Genomic DNA, 16,626 nt, shown 5'->3' on the forward strand with positions numbered 1-16,626 from the left:
AAATGAGTCATCTGGTGTGCAGCAGAGCTTCTCAGTGCTTGGAAATCAAAGCCAAGGGAAATGTGTGCTTCAGACCCAGGATGTAAAAGATTCATGGCCAAGCCGGCACGGCTGGCTGATGATGGTTCTGCTCTGGCGCACCAGTGGTGAGCAGGCCCAGTAGGCCCTGCCCTCTGAGCGTCCAGGGTGGTGTATTAGCTAGGGCTCTCTAGAGAAACAGAATCAGCAGGAAATATCTGTAGATATAAAAGTGTCTCATGTAACTATGGGAATGTAGAGTCCAAAATCTGCAGGGCAGGCTGTGAAGCTGTTGACTCCGATGGAGAGTCTGGACGAGCTCCACAGGAGAGGCTCACCGGCTGAAGTAGGAAGACAGCTTCTCTCTTCTGAATCCTCCTTAAAAGGCTTCCGGTGATTAGATTAACAGCACTCATTGCAGAAGACATTCCCCTCGGCTGGTTATAAATGGAATCAGCTATGGATGCAGCTGAAGTGATCATGATCTAATTCTATAAAGTGTCCTCATAGCAACAGACAGACTGGCACTTGCCCAACCAGACAAATGGGCACCACCATCTGGCCAAATTGAACTTGAACCTGACCATGACAGGTAGTGAGAGGTTCATTTCCCTGCCCCTTTGCTCCTCTCTGTTGGTATATGATATTTGGTGGTGAAAATTAGTACTGTACTGGGTCATATAGGGAATCCTATAATCCTTTCCAATTTATAAATAGATGTTTAATGATATTAAAACTCCCAAAAATCTTAAGGGAAGGAGGCTTCTGGTAACTTTTTAAAGCATATTCCTAAAGGATTAAATGACACTCCAAAGGTGCAGAGCTGTATGCTCTAGGCCATTCCACTGACAGGCTCCTCTGCTCGTTGCTGCAGGAACATTGGTGGTGCCTTTGTCACATGACAAAGCATTCTCGTGATCTCCTCTGTCCATCCATGTAAGGAATAGCTTTTGATACATTTACTTAAACCCCAAAGCAGACCACCATTGGCCTTGGTGATGAATTGGTTTTATGTCCTGAAGAAATCTGCACTTTTTGTGCCCGGATTAACATTCTCTTACATTTAAGAGATAATTTCTTTATCATCTTTTTAAAAATAAGGCTGGGTGGGGTCGGGGGCAGGTGCTACCTCTTACCTCACTGTCCCCTATCGCCGCCCGGACATCGTGCCCGTCGTTGGCACCATGAAGATATGGACTTCAGAGCACGTCTTTGACCACCCTTGGGAAACTGTTACAACAGCTGCAATGCAGAAATACCCAAATCCTATGAACCCGAGTGTGGTTGGAGTTGATGTATTGGACAGACATATAGATCCCTCTGGAAAGTTGCACAGCCACAGACTTCTCAGCACAGAGTGGGGACTGCCTTCTATTGTGAAATCTCTTATTGGTACAGCAAGAACCAAAACATATGTGCAGGAACATTCAGTAGTTGATCCTGTAGACAGAACAATGGAACTTAAATCTACCAATATTTCATTTACAAACATGGTTTCAGTAGATGAGAGACTTATATACAAACCACATTCTCAAGACCCAGGGAAAACTGTTTTGACTCAAGAAGCCATAATCACTGTGAAAGGAGTCAGCCTCAGCAGTTACCTGGAAGGACTGATGGGCTGAGAAGCGATGGAATGGGTAATACATAAATTGAATGCTGAGATTGAAGAATTGACAGCTTCAGCAAGAGGAAGCATAAGGACACCAATGGCGGCAGCAGCATTTGTAGAGAAATGATAATGAAAATCGGTGTACAACATTGGATCCCCCAGGCCTTTCCAAGCTAGTGATATATTTATTTGCTATTTAAAAAAAAACACAACTATATTTTAGGTAGACTTTTTTTGTAATAAGCTGGAGAAAACATATGTGACTTGATAAAAACATAGAGATGCAGGGCTTCTAAATAAAAGAGACAATCTGAAATTTATGTTATTTGAAATGACCATCTAATTTTAAGGGCTCCAGCATTTATGTTAAAATTTTACAATTTTTGAAAAAGTACTTTGAAATTGATATTGGCATATTGAATCTTCTTAAGGTAGAATTTTAGAGCTTTTCATGCATTGAAACTACCTGGCTTTGGACCAATCCCAGAACAAAGCAGAGCCACCTTTTTATATACAAACATGATTGCCCTGCTTACATGAAAGAACTCACTTTAAAAGGAAAAATTCTGTTAAAAGCGTGTTAATTTGTATTAAAAAAGAAACAAATTTGCTCTGCTCTAAACCACAATTAAAAACCACAGTGTTTAGATTTGGTACTTAAGTGATATTTTTGGAATAAAAATTATCACTAAAATAATACATGGCTCCAACAACAAAAAAATGATTTTATTGTATTAAGAGAGTACTGTATTGATTTGCCAAAGTTTGTAACTTAGTAAAGGTATTACTTTCCTTGGATTTGTACTTCTAAAAGTCTTTATGATTTAGTATGCTGTACCGTGGGCTGGTTATGTTAACTGAAAAAATAAAAGTCATTACCTGAAAAAAAAAAAAAAAGGCTATCTCACTGTTCTTTATTGTTAACCATTTATTGAAGTATAAAGTGCCCAAATCATAAATGTGCAGCTCTATAACTTTTCTCAAAGTGAGCACACTCGAAGCTTTCTGCTGCCCTTTCTCTACAAGTGTAACTAATTGACTGACTTCATTACATGCATTTTGCCTGTTTTCCAGTTTAATTTAAATTGAATCATACAGTGTGTACTCTTGCGTTCATTTCTTTCACTTTCTATTCTATTTATAAGGTTCATCCAGTTGTGGTATATAATTGTAGTTGGCTTATTCTCATTGCTGTATTGTATTTCATCATGTGAATATACCACAGTCCATTTATACGTGGTACTGTTGGTTGAAATTTGCATTTTAAAAAATTTTGGTTGGTATTACAAATAATGCTGCTGAGGACATGTTAACATATTTTTTGGTGAGCTTATGTGTGTGTGTATATCTATATATACATGTGCCTTTCTGTTAGAAAATACTTAACGAAAATGCTGGGTCTACAGTTAAGTGTACGTATATGTACAGTTTTTGTAGATAATGCAAAGCAGTTTCCTAAAATGGTCTGCCAGTTTACTCTAGTGTGGAGAGTTGCATTTGTTCCACAGTTTTGCAAACACATGTTATTTACTTTTTCATTATCTAGTGAGGAGGTAGTGGTATTACATTGTGTACTTATTTTTTTAATGGAATTTTTTTTTAGGGGACAGTGACTTCACAATGATTCTAAGGTTCACTTGGGGAAAAATCATAAAGGTCAAAGGGTGATCATAGCTAAGTGAACTTTAAAGAGGAAAGGCTCATTTTTGTAACTTGTGCATCTGACAGGTATTTATTGGACACATTTCACGATTTGCCAGGCTTCATTGTAGGGAGGGTACAGCAGTGAACAAGACAGGACAAAATATCCTGTCCTTAGGGAGTTTACCCTCTAGTTGTAGCTTTTAAGTTGCACATCATCTTGTAGCAGGAATATTATAGATACATTGAAAAGAGTAGTCCTGAGAGGGCGGGCCGCGGTGGCTCAGCGGGCAAGAGTGCTTGCCTGCCATGCCGGAGGACCCCGGTTCGATTCCCGGCCCCAGCCCATGTAAAACAAACAAACAAACAAACAAAATATAATAAAACAAGAAAATGTTTAAAGATGTTTCCCTTTCTTCCTCCCTTCCTTCCTTCTCTCTGTCTTTCCTTCCCTTCCTTCCTTCTCTCTCTGTCTTTAAAAAAAAAAATAAAAAAAAAAAAAAGAGTAGTCCTGAGACAGTTCCTGTTGCAGTGGTGGTGTAAAGCGCCATCTTGGCCTTTCCTGTGGATCTTGGGGACAACCTTAAAATATGCCTTGGCTCCAACAAGCCATTGCCAACGAATCAGAATTGTTGCTGGAAATGGAGCCAGCTTGCCATGCTCTCCCTTATGTCCCTGTGATAACCTCATTTATGATGTAGGTGGCATCTTAAACACTGGGAAGTCAGAACTATTTAATTCATGGTCCTGGGAAAACTGCGTGGTTAGATGGTGGGGAAAAAAAAATTAAACCTGGAGAATCCTCACCTCGAGTTGCATACAAATCAAGTACTTAATGGTTTAAAAAATAAAGGTGACTTTCACTTAGAAAGCTAGGGAAAGGTGTAGCTGAATATTGAATCTTGAGATGAAGAACTAGTTTCTCAGCTTAGAAGTAATGGAAGAAATCACAAAAGAGAAAAAGAAAATCCAGACTCCGTTATATAAAAATATCAAACAGGTAAAATATTTGTAACAAATACGATAGACAAAGGAAAAAGGGGGAAAGGGCATGTTCACATGCTGCTGGTAGAAGTATAAATTGGTACTGTGGTTTCTGGAGAGCAGTGTGATAATAAGTATCAAGAGCCTTAAAGTTCCTGTCCTTTGACTCAAAATTTTCTATGCCAGGAGTCTAGCTTTCGAAAATTGCCAGGAATTTGGACAAATGTTATATACGAAGCTGATTACCTTACCTTTATTTATAATGCCCCAAACTGGAAATAACTCAAATATCTCAACAGTAGGAGGAGAGTTAAATTTTGTTTTAAAGTAAATTATTCATTACTAGAAACAAACATAAATATAGTTCTGAATCAGAGGATTGCTATAATAAGCATGGACATTTCGTTTGTATTTCAGGATTGTTTTGTCTTAGTTGGCAAAGTTAAAGCACAATTCTTCTATGTTTCCATAGAAGAATTCCAACAAACTGAATCAAATGCAGACTGAGGAATAGGATCACTGCACCATTTTTTGAGCTTTTCTCTTGCACTGTGTGAAAAATGTCTAAAAGCTTTATAAATTGCTTATTGCATGCAGGACATTGTGCTAAGTATATCAGGCAGTTATCTAATTTATTTCTAGCACCACCCTTATTAAGCGGGTAATATTGTTACCCCATTTTACAGATGAAGAAACAGAGGTCTGAGTGACTTATCCAAGTCATAGAGTGCTGGTAAGAAGCAGAGGCTGCACCTAGACCAGGGCTGAGGGACTCCAAAGCTTATCACTGAGTAAGCAAGGGCTTATCCTGTGTTGGAATTAGAATAAAAATGTGGCAATAGCAAGTGACATTTTAAAACAATTTTAATCAGGCTTAGCACTGCAGTTACAGGTTGCAAGGGGAGGGAGATGCTGGCAAAGTACCTCTCTTGGGTGTGTACTCGTCTGTCCCCCATGCTGATGACCACCAGGGTGGTTACTGCCACCCAACTAGCCACACTGTCCTCAAGCCCTCTTGCCCCACTCCCAAATCTTGGTTTTACCCCAGGGAACAAGAGGCCCTCTTCTGTTCTGAAGGAGACCACAAGACGCCCATATTGTTTCTCAGCATTTCCTGCAGTCCCTGAGGCTCCATGGAACAGGAATTAGCAGTTTGTTCCTTACATGAGCTGAGAGGTCTTTGAGGATGCACTGTATGAGATATATATCTATATCTATCTATTTCTCTTTCTCTATATATGTATATATCTCACACAATGATACATATCTCATACGCATACACAACCCATCTACCCACATACCTTAATTACATTAATATGTAATAAATACATATATGACATTGCTATTTCTGTATGGTAGTGCAGAGGACACTAGAGCAGCATTTAATATCCGGTTCTATGAAATCCCACCTGAATTAATTAGTGATTAATTAATTATAATAATTATATATTGATATAAATTTATATTAAATTTTAATATATATAATTTTAATATATTTTATGTATAAATTTTATATAAGTTATATATAAAATTCATCTTAAAAGTATATAGATTATATATAAATTTATCTAAAAATTATATAAATTATATATATATCTAAAAATTATATAAATTATATATAAAATTATCTAAAATTATATAAATTATATGTAAAATTTATCTACAAATCCTATAAATTATGTGTAAAATTTATCTAAAATTATATGTTACATGTAAAATTTATATAATTTTTTATTATTATAAATTACCTTGTGTCGTCAGTCCTTTGAAGCAGAATAGGGCAAAAGAATTAGGTTGCTTCTCTCCCTGACCTGTAAGTTCCAAGTAACGAATGTACTATGCGTCGTTGCTGAAGAGCACAGTCATAGTTTGTCTTTCCAAATCCGTGTGCACCAGGGTTTCTCAGCGCGGGCACTGAGGGCATTTGGGCGGGTATGGCTTTGTGGTGGGGCTGGCTGTTCTGCGCACCGTAGGGCGTTAGCAGCTTCCCTGGCCTCTGCGCTGCCAGCCAGTGGCACTCCCCACCCCATGTTACAACAACCAGAATTGTTGTTAGGCATAGTCAGATGTCCCCGGGTACGGTGAGGGGAGGACTGCCCCTAGTTGAGAGCCACTGGTTTAAACATAAGACTCGACAAAAGTGAGTGTTTGTTTTTCCTTTGAAGTAATGGGAAATGAGTGATATTGTGAAGAAAATATTCTCTTATCTGACATTTTAGCTTTTCAATATTTTCAGGTTCTTCACATATTAATCCCATAGTTATATACTTCAGAGAATCAAAGATGTGACATAACTTCTCTCTCTCTTTTTTTTTTAAAACAGTATGCAAGCATTGAAAAAAATGGTGACTTTTTCATGTCCCCTAGTGACTTTGTCACTCGATACTTGAACATTTTTGGAGAAAGCCAACCTAATCCAAAGACTGTCGAACTTTTAAGTGGTGTAGTGGATCAGACCAAAGATGGGTAAGTTTATTTTAAATTATACGTTTTTTTTTGTCTACCTAACTTTCTTTTGGCTTTAATGATTAGGAAGTTACTTCCCATCTTTTAAGAGTATTTTCTCTATCTATAGCTATTAATACATTATTTTAGAAATAATACCCTTAGCATTTCTTTCAGTGGTCATTTCACAGATGGAAATTCCAGATGCGTATTTTTGAACTAGTTTTAAAGAAATGATAGTTTCACAGAATGATTGTAATTGAGAAGGCAGAGTGAAGATATACAGGAGGGTTTGTATTTGTGTGGGTGTTTTCCAAGGCAGTAGTAAGAATCATGAATAAATATAAAACACAGCTTTGTAAACTTTTCTACAGTCTTTCCCTCTGCTCAAATAACCTTTAAAACCTCAACATAAACTTAAGGGAATGGATCCAGCATACATAATAAGGTGACAATTACAAATCCCAAGAAAGCCACTCAACAAAAACTGAAGGAGAAAACTTGACTGTATAGGATTAAAATGGAATAGTTTGCAAAACGCCTTTGGATTTTTTTTGCTTTCCAGTCTTCACTGCTTACATGTTTGTTTGTTTTTGAAAAAAAGGGTCTTTCCTAAGCCATATAAGATTGTAGCTGAATTTCACCATAATGACAATGTTTTGAACTCCAGACTCTTGCTAATGTGAACATTAATACCCTCTAATAACCAAAGTATAATCTACTAGAACCATCCTTCTTTAAGTACACTGTAGTAGGCCTAGCTTTTCTGTTCCTGCTGCTTGGCCAGCACCACCTCTCACAGATTGCAGTCTCCTACCAGGCTGTGGTGGGATTCTTAAGCTCTGAGCTTCTTACATCTGTTGTAATCTTCATGTTCCTGATTTTCCCACATAGTGTTATAAAAGTAAAATAAAATCTCCCAAGGCACAGCAGATGATCTTAATAGCATTTTCACCAGCACCTCCCTTTTCTTACTTATTCACCCATCATCCCATCGTGCATGGAAATAACTTCCTGAAAAATGAAGTCTTTGAAGATTAGGGGTGAATAGGGAAGAAACTGGCAAATATACATCCTGCAGCTCAATGGAAGATTGCTAGATTGTGACTTTTCTATTCTTCTTTGGAAGAAGATTTTGTTTTGTTTTACTTTTGTTTTTTATCCCCATCCCCAGGTGGGGTTCCTTGCTTGGTAATGTATGAGCAGACCTTAGCTTTCCATCCTAGTGCCTCTCTTGGACGGTGCAGGGAGAGGTTGATGTGAGGTCGACTGTTTCACAATAGTCTATTGAATAGATGCTGAGCAGAAGGTAGATTTACTCTAGCAGATATTTTTCTGAGGGAAATTGGGTTACTTCCATGTCCGTTGTGTTCATGGTTCAGTGAAAGTGTGACCAAGCTCATAGACAACATAATTTTTCTCACTGAGTGTTTGAGATTAATTTGTTTTCTAACTTGATAGTCTGAGAAATTTTAAACTACAGAAAAGGTGAAAGAATAACATACAGTGAACACCCAATATGTACTCTTCACCTACACTGACTTAACATGTTGCCACTTTTGTGTTCTCTTTCTACACAGACAAACATAGGCACACATTTTCACTTTTTGGGGCTGGGCCATTTAAATGTATATTGCAGACATCATGATTCTTCAGCATTTATCTTCTAAGAATAAGAACATTCTCCCACATAACCAGCAAACCATTATTAAACTTAGGAAAACTAGCAGTCATGACAAACATCTTATATCCAGCCCATAGATGAATGACAGATTTCCCCACTGACCCCTTACCCCAGATGGCTCATTGTTTGTTTGTTTTATTATTTTAGTTTTCAATATAGGATCCAGCCTAGATTTTTGTATTTCATTTAATTATTAAGTCTCTTTTCATCTAGAACAGACCTTTGCCTTCCGTTATTTTTCATGACATTGACTTTTCATATTCAGGCCAGTTATTTTCTTAACAGTTCTACATGGACTCGTCTGATTGCTTCCTCATAATTAGAGTCCAGTGTCATTTTTGGATGCAGGTTAGGAGATAGCCTGTACCATCTATTTCATCTCCTCAAAAGCATGTTGTTCCAACATTGAAATTGTTGAGTTTGATCTCTTGGTTAAGTGGTTATCTTTGAGAGACTTGTATTGTAAGGGTTCCATTTTTGCTTTGTAATTAGTAGAAATCTGTGGGGCAGTGCTTTGAGACCACTGGATATCTTGTTTCCCAGCAGCCTTTCACACAGTGGTTTTAGCGTCCATAATTATCCTTTCTTGAATCAGTTATTCAGTTGTTATATGAAGAAATGGTGTTTTTGCCAGTACTAGAATTTCCCCCTACATTTTTCAGCTAGCCTTCTTCAGAAGAGAAGGCTTTTGCCCTCCCATCTACTTCTTTTTCTTTCATATATTAATGTAATTTCATGAGGTTTACTTTTTAAAATCAAATATTCAAATCTGTTATTTTTTCTCCTTGATTTCATTACAATAACATGTACCAGGCTCATCTTAATCTGACTTGAACATCACCCTTTTTCCCAAAAGCCCTGGTTCCTTTTAGAAGCGAATGGTGTTTGGAAACACAGAGCTGTACGCTGACTTCTTATTTTGAGGTTATTATTACTTCTCTCACTTATCAGTAGAAATAGCTGAGAAAGATACTCAATTTCATAATGACATTTCCTATTTAAATTTAACATGAACATTGTATTAGTTTTCTCCAGGGAAACAGAACTGACAGGATATATATATATATGTAAGCATGTATGTATATAAAGATATGTATCTATGTAAATGTTAGATTTATCATAGAAATTGGCTCCCATGACTGTGGGAGTTGGAGAATCTGAGTTCTGTAGGGCAGGGCACAAGTTGGGAACTCCCCTGAAGGTTTCAGTGAATTTCCCAGGAGAAGCTGGTTGGCTGAAGTAAAATTGGAAATTCTTTCTGATCTTTGAAATCTTCAGTTCTCCCTTAGGGCCATTAGCTGATTGAATGAGACTGCTCTCATTGCTGAAGGCAGTCTCCTTTGTTGACTGTAGATGTAATCAGCCATAGATGCAATCAACTAACTGATGATTTACATCCAGCATATATCCTGGCGGTGAGAATCAGGCCAGTGCTTGTTTGCCCAAACAACTGGATACCACAACCTGGCCAAGTTGACACATGAACTTACAACACAAAGTTATTTTCCTTGTCTTTTATTTTGCATCCTTTTCTATCTTTCAGTGAAAATTTTGGTTCTTAATACATTAGTTTATTTATAGGTGTTAACGCTATATTATTTATAGATGTTAATTTTGTCTTATTGTAGTACCTTTTAATGTGCTTTCCTTCCATTCTATCCCCATTCCCGTTAGCACATATGTTCTTTCTAGGCTTTTATGTGCAGTCTCCAAAATATAGCCTTAAATATATTCAGTTCCTACGATGTACCATACATTTTACATATATGCATTAATATGCTATTTTATACTATATTGTACCATAATATATATATAATTTTCAAAAGGTTGTAACAAATCTGATACACCGGCTTTGTTTTACTGGTTTTGCAGATGAGATAACTAAGGCTTCCAGAGTTCAAGTATTTTGTCTTAGAAAGGTTCGTATGTATTTCTTCAGGCTCAGGCCTGTCATCCTCCGGAATCCGTGACCTTTCCCTTATTCCAGGATGCCTCTTCTCATAATCTCATACTCCGTTGTATCTTGACATTTTCTTCAAGATTTTGTATTTTATATCTCAGTGCTTACAGTGACAGTGACACATGGTCTTAATCCTTGTGCTGTACGACTTACCTCCCCCCCAGTTGTAAAATCAGTACAACTGTGAAAAATTGTATTTTCAAAATGAAAACGGCCACCCATAATCTTTTTACCTTGATACAAATGTTTTTACATTTTTAATATATTCTATAATTTGCTAACCTACTTATTCTTCATAATTATAATCTTTTAAATTATAATATTTAATAATCTCTCAAAATGTATCAGTCAGCTTCCATGTTTCCACATACTATTCGTATTATGAATAATACGTAGAATTATTTCAATTTCTAGTTCTCTAGTTCTGGTATCACTGGAGTGAAAATACATGTGTTTTGCCCTTCTGTTGAATTTCTTCCTGAGAATGTTGAAGAGAGAGATATTTCTTGTTTCAAGGATTGAAATATTTTGTGGATCACTTGATGTATTACAATAATTCTTTCTAAAAGGGCTGAGAAAGTTGATGAAACTCGTCCAAGTTGTTGACCCTCTTTTAAACGCGGGGCCAGGGTTTGAGCCTACATCTGCCTGAGGGCTATGTACATTTGTTACTGTTGATGGAAGAATCTGCAGATGTTACTGTTTAACTGTAGTTCGCAGTTTGCAATAGGTATTTTTTTTTTCCATGAACCACTCTGGTATTAACTACTTCTATTGGTTTTGTACGTTTGTTCCAGTTCATGGAAGAAGTTTTTTATATTTGTGCTGTTAATTCTAGTCATCATCCACCGTAAGATTTACTGTGTTATACAGTCCCGTATTTTCACCTCTGATTTTCATTCTCGTGGCATCCATGACTCTAAAATTCCCCTATCAACCACATGTACACACAGTTCAGCATCATGAATTATACTTACAATGTGCTACCATCATCTCGTCCATTTCCAAATATTTAAATTTAACCTAGTTAAAATTTCTGCACATCTTAAGCAACCGCTCCCCATTCTGTAGCCTCATTTGTTTCCCTCCTGGACCTATATTCTGAATTCTGTATCTATGAGTTCACCTATTATAAATAGTTTATATTAGTGAGGTCATACAATGTTTGTCCTTTGGTGTCTGACTTATTTTACCCCACATAATGTCCCATAGTGTCCTCGAGGTTCATCCATGTTGCTGCATGTTTCAGGACTTCAGTCCTTCTTACTGCTGAGTAAATTCCATCATAATTTATATACCACGTTTTGTTTATGCATTCATTAGTTGATGGGCATTTGCGTTGTTTCCATCTTTTGGCAGTAGTGAATAATGCTGCTATAAACACTGGTGTGCGAATGTTATGTTTGTGTCCCTGCTTTAAGTTATTCTGAGTATATACTGAGTAGTGGGATTGCCAGATTGTAAGGCGACTCTATACTGAAACCCTCTTCCATAGTGGCTATACCACTTTACGTTCCCAGCAGTAGTGAACAAATGTTCTGTTTCTACACATCCTGTCTAACACTTTTGGTTTTCTGTGTAAGAGTAGGCATGAAGTGATATCTCATTGTGGTTTTGATTTGCATTTCATTGGTGGCTAGTCATGTCGAATGTCTGTTCATATGCTGTTTAAGCCATTTGTATTTGTTCTTTGGAAAAAAAATCTATTCAGGTCTTGCCCACTTTTAAAATTGGATTGTTTTCTTTTTATAGTTGTTTTAGGATTTCTGTATATATATTCTGGATATTCCTTATCAGATAGCTTGTTTCCAAATATTTTCTCCTATTGAGTAGGCTACCTTTTTATCATTTTGAAAAAAATTATTTGAAGCACAGAAGTATTCAGTTTTGAGGAGGTCCCATTTATCCATGTTTTTCGTTCATTGCTTGGGCCTTTGGTATCAAGTCTGAGAAATCTCTGCCTACCCCAGGATCTTGAAGATGTTTCCCTACATTTTCTCCTAGATATTTTATGGTCTTGTCTATTATGTTTAGGTCTTTTTTATTGTCTATTATATTTAGGTCTTTGACATATCTTGAGTCAGTTTTTGTATAAGGCAAGATAGGGTTCTTCTTTCATTCTTTTGGTTATGGATACTCAGTTCTCCCAGCACCATTTGTTGACGAGACTGTTCTGTCCCAATTGAGTGGACTTGGCAGGCTGGTTGGAAATCAATTGACCAGAAATACGTGGGACAATTTCTGAGCCTTCTGTTTGATTTCATTGATCAATATGTATGTGTTTATGCCAGTATTATGATGTCTGTGGCTTTGTAATATGCTGTAAAATCAGGAAGCCTGAGACTTCCCTTGGCTAGGTTCTTTTAGAATGTTATCACCTGGCTTGACTGGCTAAAGACATTATAATGTAAAACTTAATTAAAATTTGAAAAGCTATTTGTAGATTGATAACGTTGGGATTTAAAAATGACACCTGTGCTAAGCTAAGCTAGGTGTCATTGCGTTCTGAAATTCTCACTGTTAGGTAGGTGCTGGTCCATTCACTGTGGTACCTTGAATGGAAGCATCGGGTCCTGGACATGTGTGTCTTCAGTGTCTAGCCCAGTATCTGGCCTTGTCTTGATACCTAGTACTGTATATGGTGACTGAAAAAAACATAATCCTTCCCTTTTGGGGTGCCTAATTTATCAGAGCAGACAGAGAACCACAAATAATTGTAAATTTCTACTGTGGTAAGAGGTATGTGGTGTGAGAGGCAGTAAATGGAGGGCCTTATGCCCACTGGGAGGCCAGGGGAGGCTTCCCTAGAAGTGACGTTTGAGCTGAGCTTTGAAGGAGGAGCAGCTGGGCCGGCTCCTGGGTGGTGGGGGAAGGAGGGCAGAGCCTTCCAGGCAGTGGGAACAGGGCTTGCCGAGGACCTTGTCACAATCTGCACAGCAGAGGCTGGCTTGCCTGTGGCATAGAAAGTACAGGGAGAGTGGTGGGAGAGGTGGGCGGTGCCCAGGCCACACACGGAGTTCACGTTAAGAATGGGAGCTTTTTATTTTAAGAGCGATGGAAAGCTGTCCAGGGATGCCTTTTGTCAGGGGTTTGGCCTGACTCCCCCCGGGAGGGACCCCCCGCCCAGGCACAGACAGCATTCTCATTGGTAACATTCTTCAGTTTCCTCGGGTCCCCACTCGTCCCTTCTAATTGCCTGTCCTATTTAGATTTCTCTGTGGTTTACTGTTTTGATTGCTTGATGGTTTAAATTGATTTACCAAGTTCCTCGAGGTAGACTAGAAGAAACTCTGAAGGCTCGGGCTTAGAGCACTTCGAACCTCCTGGGTGACGAGGGTCTCTTAGCATCTGAGGAGGGGGATGTCTGTCTCTGATGGCTTCTATGGTCCGGACCCTCCGACAGATACTAAAATACATCGCAAAATGCGGTGGACTCTCTACTTGCGCTTGGATTTGTTCTTATAATTCGGGGACATGTCTTTTAGGCTTGGTTGTGATTGTTATGCTTTTTTAAAAAAATGGAACAAAACAAGAATGAAACTTTGTATATTAGTGAGTTGTAATCTTTAGACATTGTTCATATAACGCATCTGAGAGCTTTGTGTGGGTCTTGGACCACAAAGTGTGGAGCTTTACACATGTTTCTGTTAGTTTTGTTATTAATAAAAATATTTTTATTGGGAGATCTTCACACACCTGCAGTCCATCCATAGTGTACAATCAGTGGCTCACAGTGTCATCACATGGCTGTGCATTCATCACCATCATCATTTTTAGAACATTTGTATCAATCCAGAAAAAGAAATAAAAAGAAAACTCATCCATCCCATACCCTTACCCCTCCCTCTCATTGACCACTAGTATTTCTTACGTGGGTGGAGACCAAGTGGGGCCTTAGAATTAGCTGGAGGTAGTGCGTGTTTGTCTCTTGGGTGCATTTTGCGTACTGAGTGGCCCATATGTGGGGGAGGCCACTGAGCCGTGTGTGTGTGTGTGTGTGTGTGTGTGTGTGTGTGAGAGAGAGAGAGAGAGAGAGAGAGAGAGAGAGAGAGAGAGAGAATCTGTGGCACTGGTTTCTAACTGCTTTGCCAGGATTGCATATAAATGTACCGCATACACGTTTTCAGTGTCAGGTGTGGAAATTCTTTGTAGTCCATGTGAGAACAATGGCTCTTTTTTGAAAAAGGAAATGTCACAATTCCCTATTTGTTAGTGATGGGGTGGGTGATGAGTCTAACCTCCTACCCCGTCTGTCCCCTTTTTTTTTCTTTTTAATCAAAATGATAAACAATACAATCAGCATCTGCAAATGATTTATTTCTGCTCACAGTGCAGAGAATTAGTCCTGGGACAAGTCCCACTTGAGGCATGAGGAATAAGGATGTTCAAAGAATAAGAGGTGAAAAAAAAATCTAGGATTTAAAAGTGTGTGGCTATATAAATATATAAATAAATACTTCTGAAGGAAAAAAAATCCTCTTATATCCTTCACAGAATGAAGGAAGATGTAATAATGTTTATGATAAAGTGATTTTTATATGCCCATTTTCACTTTGCGAGGCTGTCGCTATGAAATCCCGGCCTTGGCCACATGCTGGGAGTTAATGAGGTTTACAATTGGCAATGCTTAAAGAGTATTAGAGTAATGTATTTAAACATCAGCAGTTCACAGCCTGAAATGCTCATCATCTGTCAAGTGTAATCCAGGATCAATAAGGGGAGTCCTTCCAATTTGCTAATGAGGAAAGTTTTCTACACTGCTAGGGTGGACACAGATTTCAGATTAGCACCCGAAATTCATAAACTACAGAATTAAGCAAAGGCATCTCTTTAATTAAGGGGAGAAAAAGCTTGATAATAATCAACAGCAGTCACCTGAGAAGCTTAAATTTTCTTCTTAGTCATCAGGTACCCAAATTAATCTACCAAAACAAAAGCCTCATTAGCAGCTCTCATTGAATCAGTATTACTTTTTTTTTCCTTTTCTCAAGATGTCTGATTAACCCCCTTTCTTTTTGGATTACTCACTTTGTGTTAATAGTTGATGTCTGAAATCATAGGGGGATGCGTGCAATGTGGTGGCTAGACACTGTCTGCGAGGAGTAAATTAAAAAGAATTTTTTAACAGGTTTGTATTTTGTCACTGGCGTGTTAGAAAACCTATAGGAATGTCAGGTGCCTGGGTTTCTTTTTCTTTTTCTTCCAGAATAGGCAGATAAATGAACTAGGTTCTGATTTTGTTTCTCATTCATTTGTGCAGAGAAATTCATTCATTCTCTCCTCCTCCTCTTTGCCTCCGTCTTCATACAGAATCCAGGGCCATTTCTTGGAGAGTTTTGTTTTAAAAGGAAGGTGAGGACCAGGGCTAGGGCTGGAGAAGAAGGGGAGGCTAAAGGAGGATCTGTTTAAGGTAGGTGGATAGCAGCCGAATGTATGCTAATGTAAATGGCTGAGTAGAAAATGGAGACAATTGAGCAAGTAGGAGAGAACTGGAAGAAATCCACTGTCTCGAGTAGGAGATTGGCCTTTTAAGAACACAGAGTTCATATAAAATAGCTGTTTTCAAAGTGTGGTCAGTGGACCTCTAGGATTCCCTCCCAGGGGGTCTAAGAGGGCAAAACTATTTGTATAATAACACTAATACGTTACCTGCCTTTTTCACCGTGCTGATACCGAGCTGTGCTTTTAAAAGCATTGGTGGGTAAAACTGCTGTTGTCTTAGCACCAGTTAAACAGTGATGCCGAGTGGCATCAGTGGTCATAGTTTTCACTTCTACATACTCACATTAAGGTAGAAAAACAAAATCTAGCTTTGCTTCAGAATGTCCTTGACGGAGCAGTAAAAGTTATTGGCACAGTTACATATATCGTAATAAAATGTGCCAACATTTGGAAGATCTGCATAACTTAGGGAAACAATGTTTTCCATTTGACCTGTACCTAATATTACACAATCATGTGCGGGTAAAATAACTGTTCAAAGTGCTAGATAAACCAATGGGTTTTAATATAACAGGGTAGGAAAAGTCCATTGATATAGTTTATGATTCCACATTGTAACTAACCTTTAAGAAACTAACACTTGTTGGGATTGGGTGGTGTTTGAAAGAAGAACATACACAGTTATCTGAAAGGGCTATTAAAAATATTCCTTGGAGTAAATTTGATAAATATAACCCACATAAAGCCCTGTGAGGTCTTCAGTATTTCTTAAGCACTTAGAGGGCATTTAAGTACCAAAAGAATAAAAGAAGCTGAACTAGAAATATGGATGGGAGGTGG

The 16,626-nt window shown here is 38.0% G+C and overlaps 1 protein-coding gene and 1 pseudogene across 4 annotated transcripts in view; both read left to right on the forward strand.

Moving 5' to 3' along the window:
• Nucleotides 1-16,626, forward strand: part of SLC25A13 (solute carrier family 25 member 13) — a 211,344-nt gene that overhangs the window by 43,815 nt on the left and 150,903 nt on the right. For all 4 annotated transcript variants that reach the window (XM_077123268.1, XM_077123288.1, XM_077123296.1 and 1 more), the window contains one exon: nt 6,579-6,721. In XM_077123268.1, the coding sequence (XP_076979383.1) occupies nt 6,579-6,721 (143 nt within the window). The remainder of the gene's footprint in view (nt 1-6,578; nt 6,722-16,626) is intronic.
• Nucleotides 1,097-3,526, forward strand: LOC143686230 (PRELI domain containing protein 3B pseudogene; annotated as a pseudogene).

This window comes from Tamandua tetradactyla, chromosome 1 (genome assembly GCF_023851605.1).
Source record: "Tamandua tetradactyla isolate mTamTet1 chromosome 1, mTamTet1.pri, whole genome shotgun sequence".
In the NCBI taxonomy this organism is placed as follows: domain Eukaryota; kingdom Metazoa; phylum Chordata; class Mammalia; order Pilosa; family Myrmecophagidae; genus Tamandua; species Tamandua tetradactyla.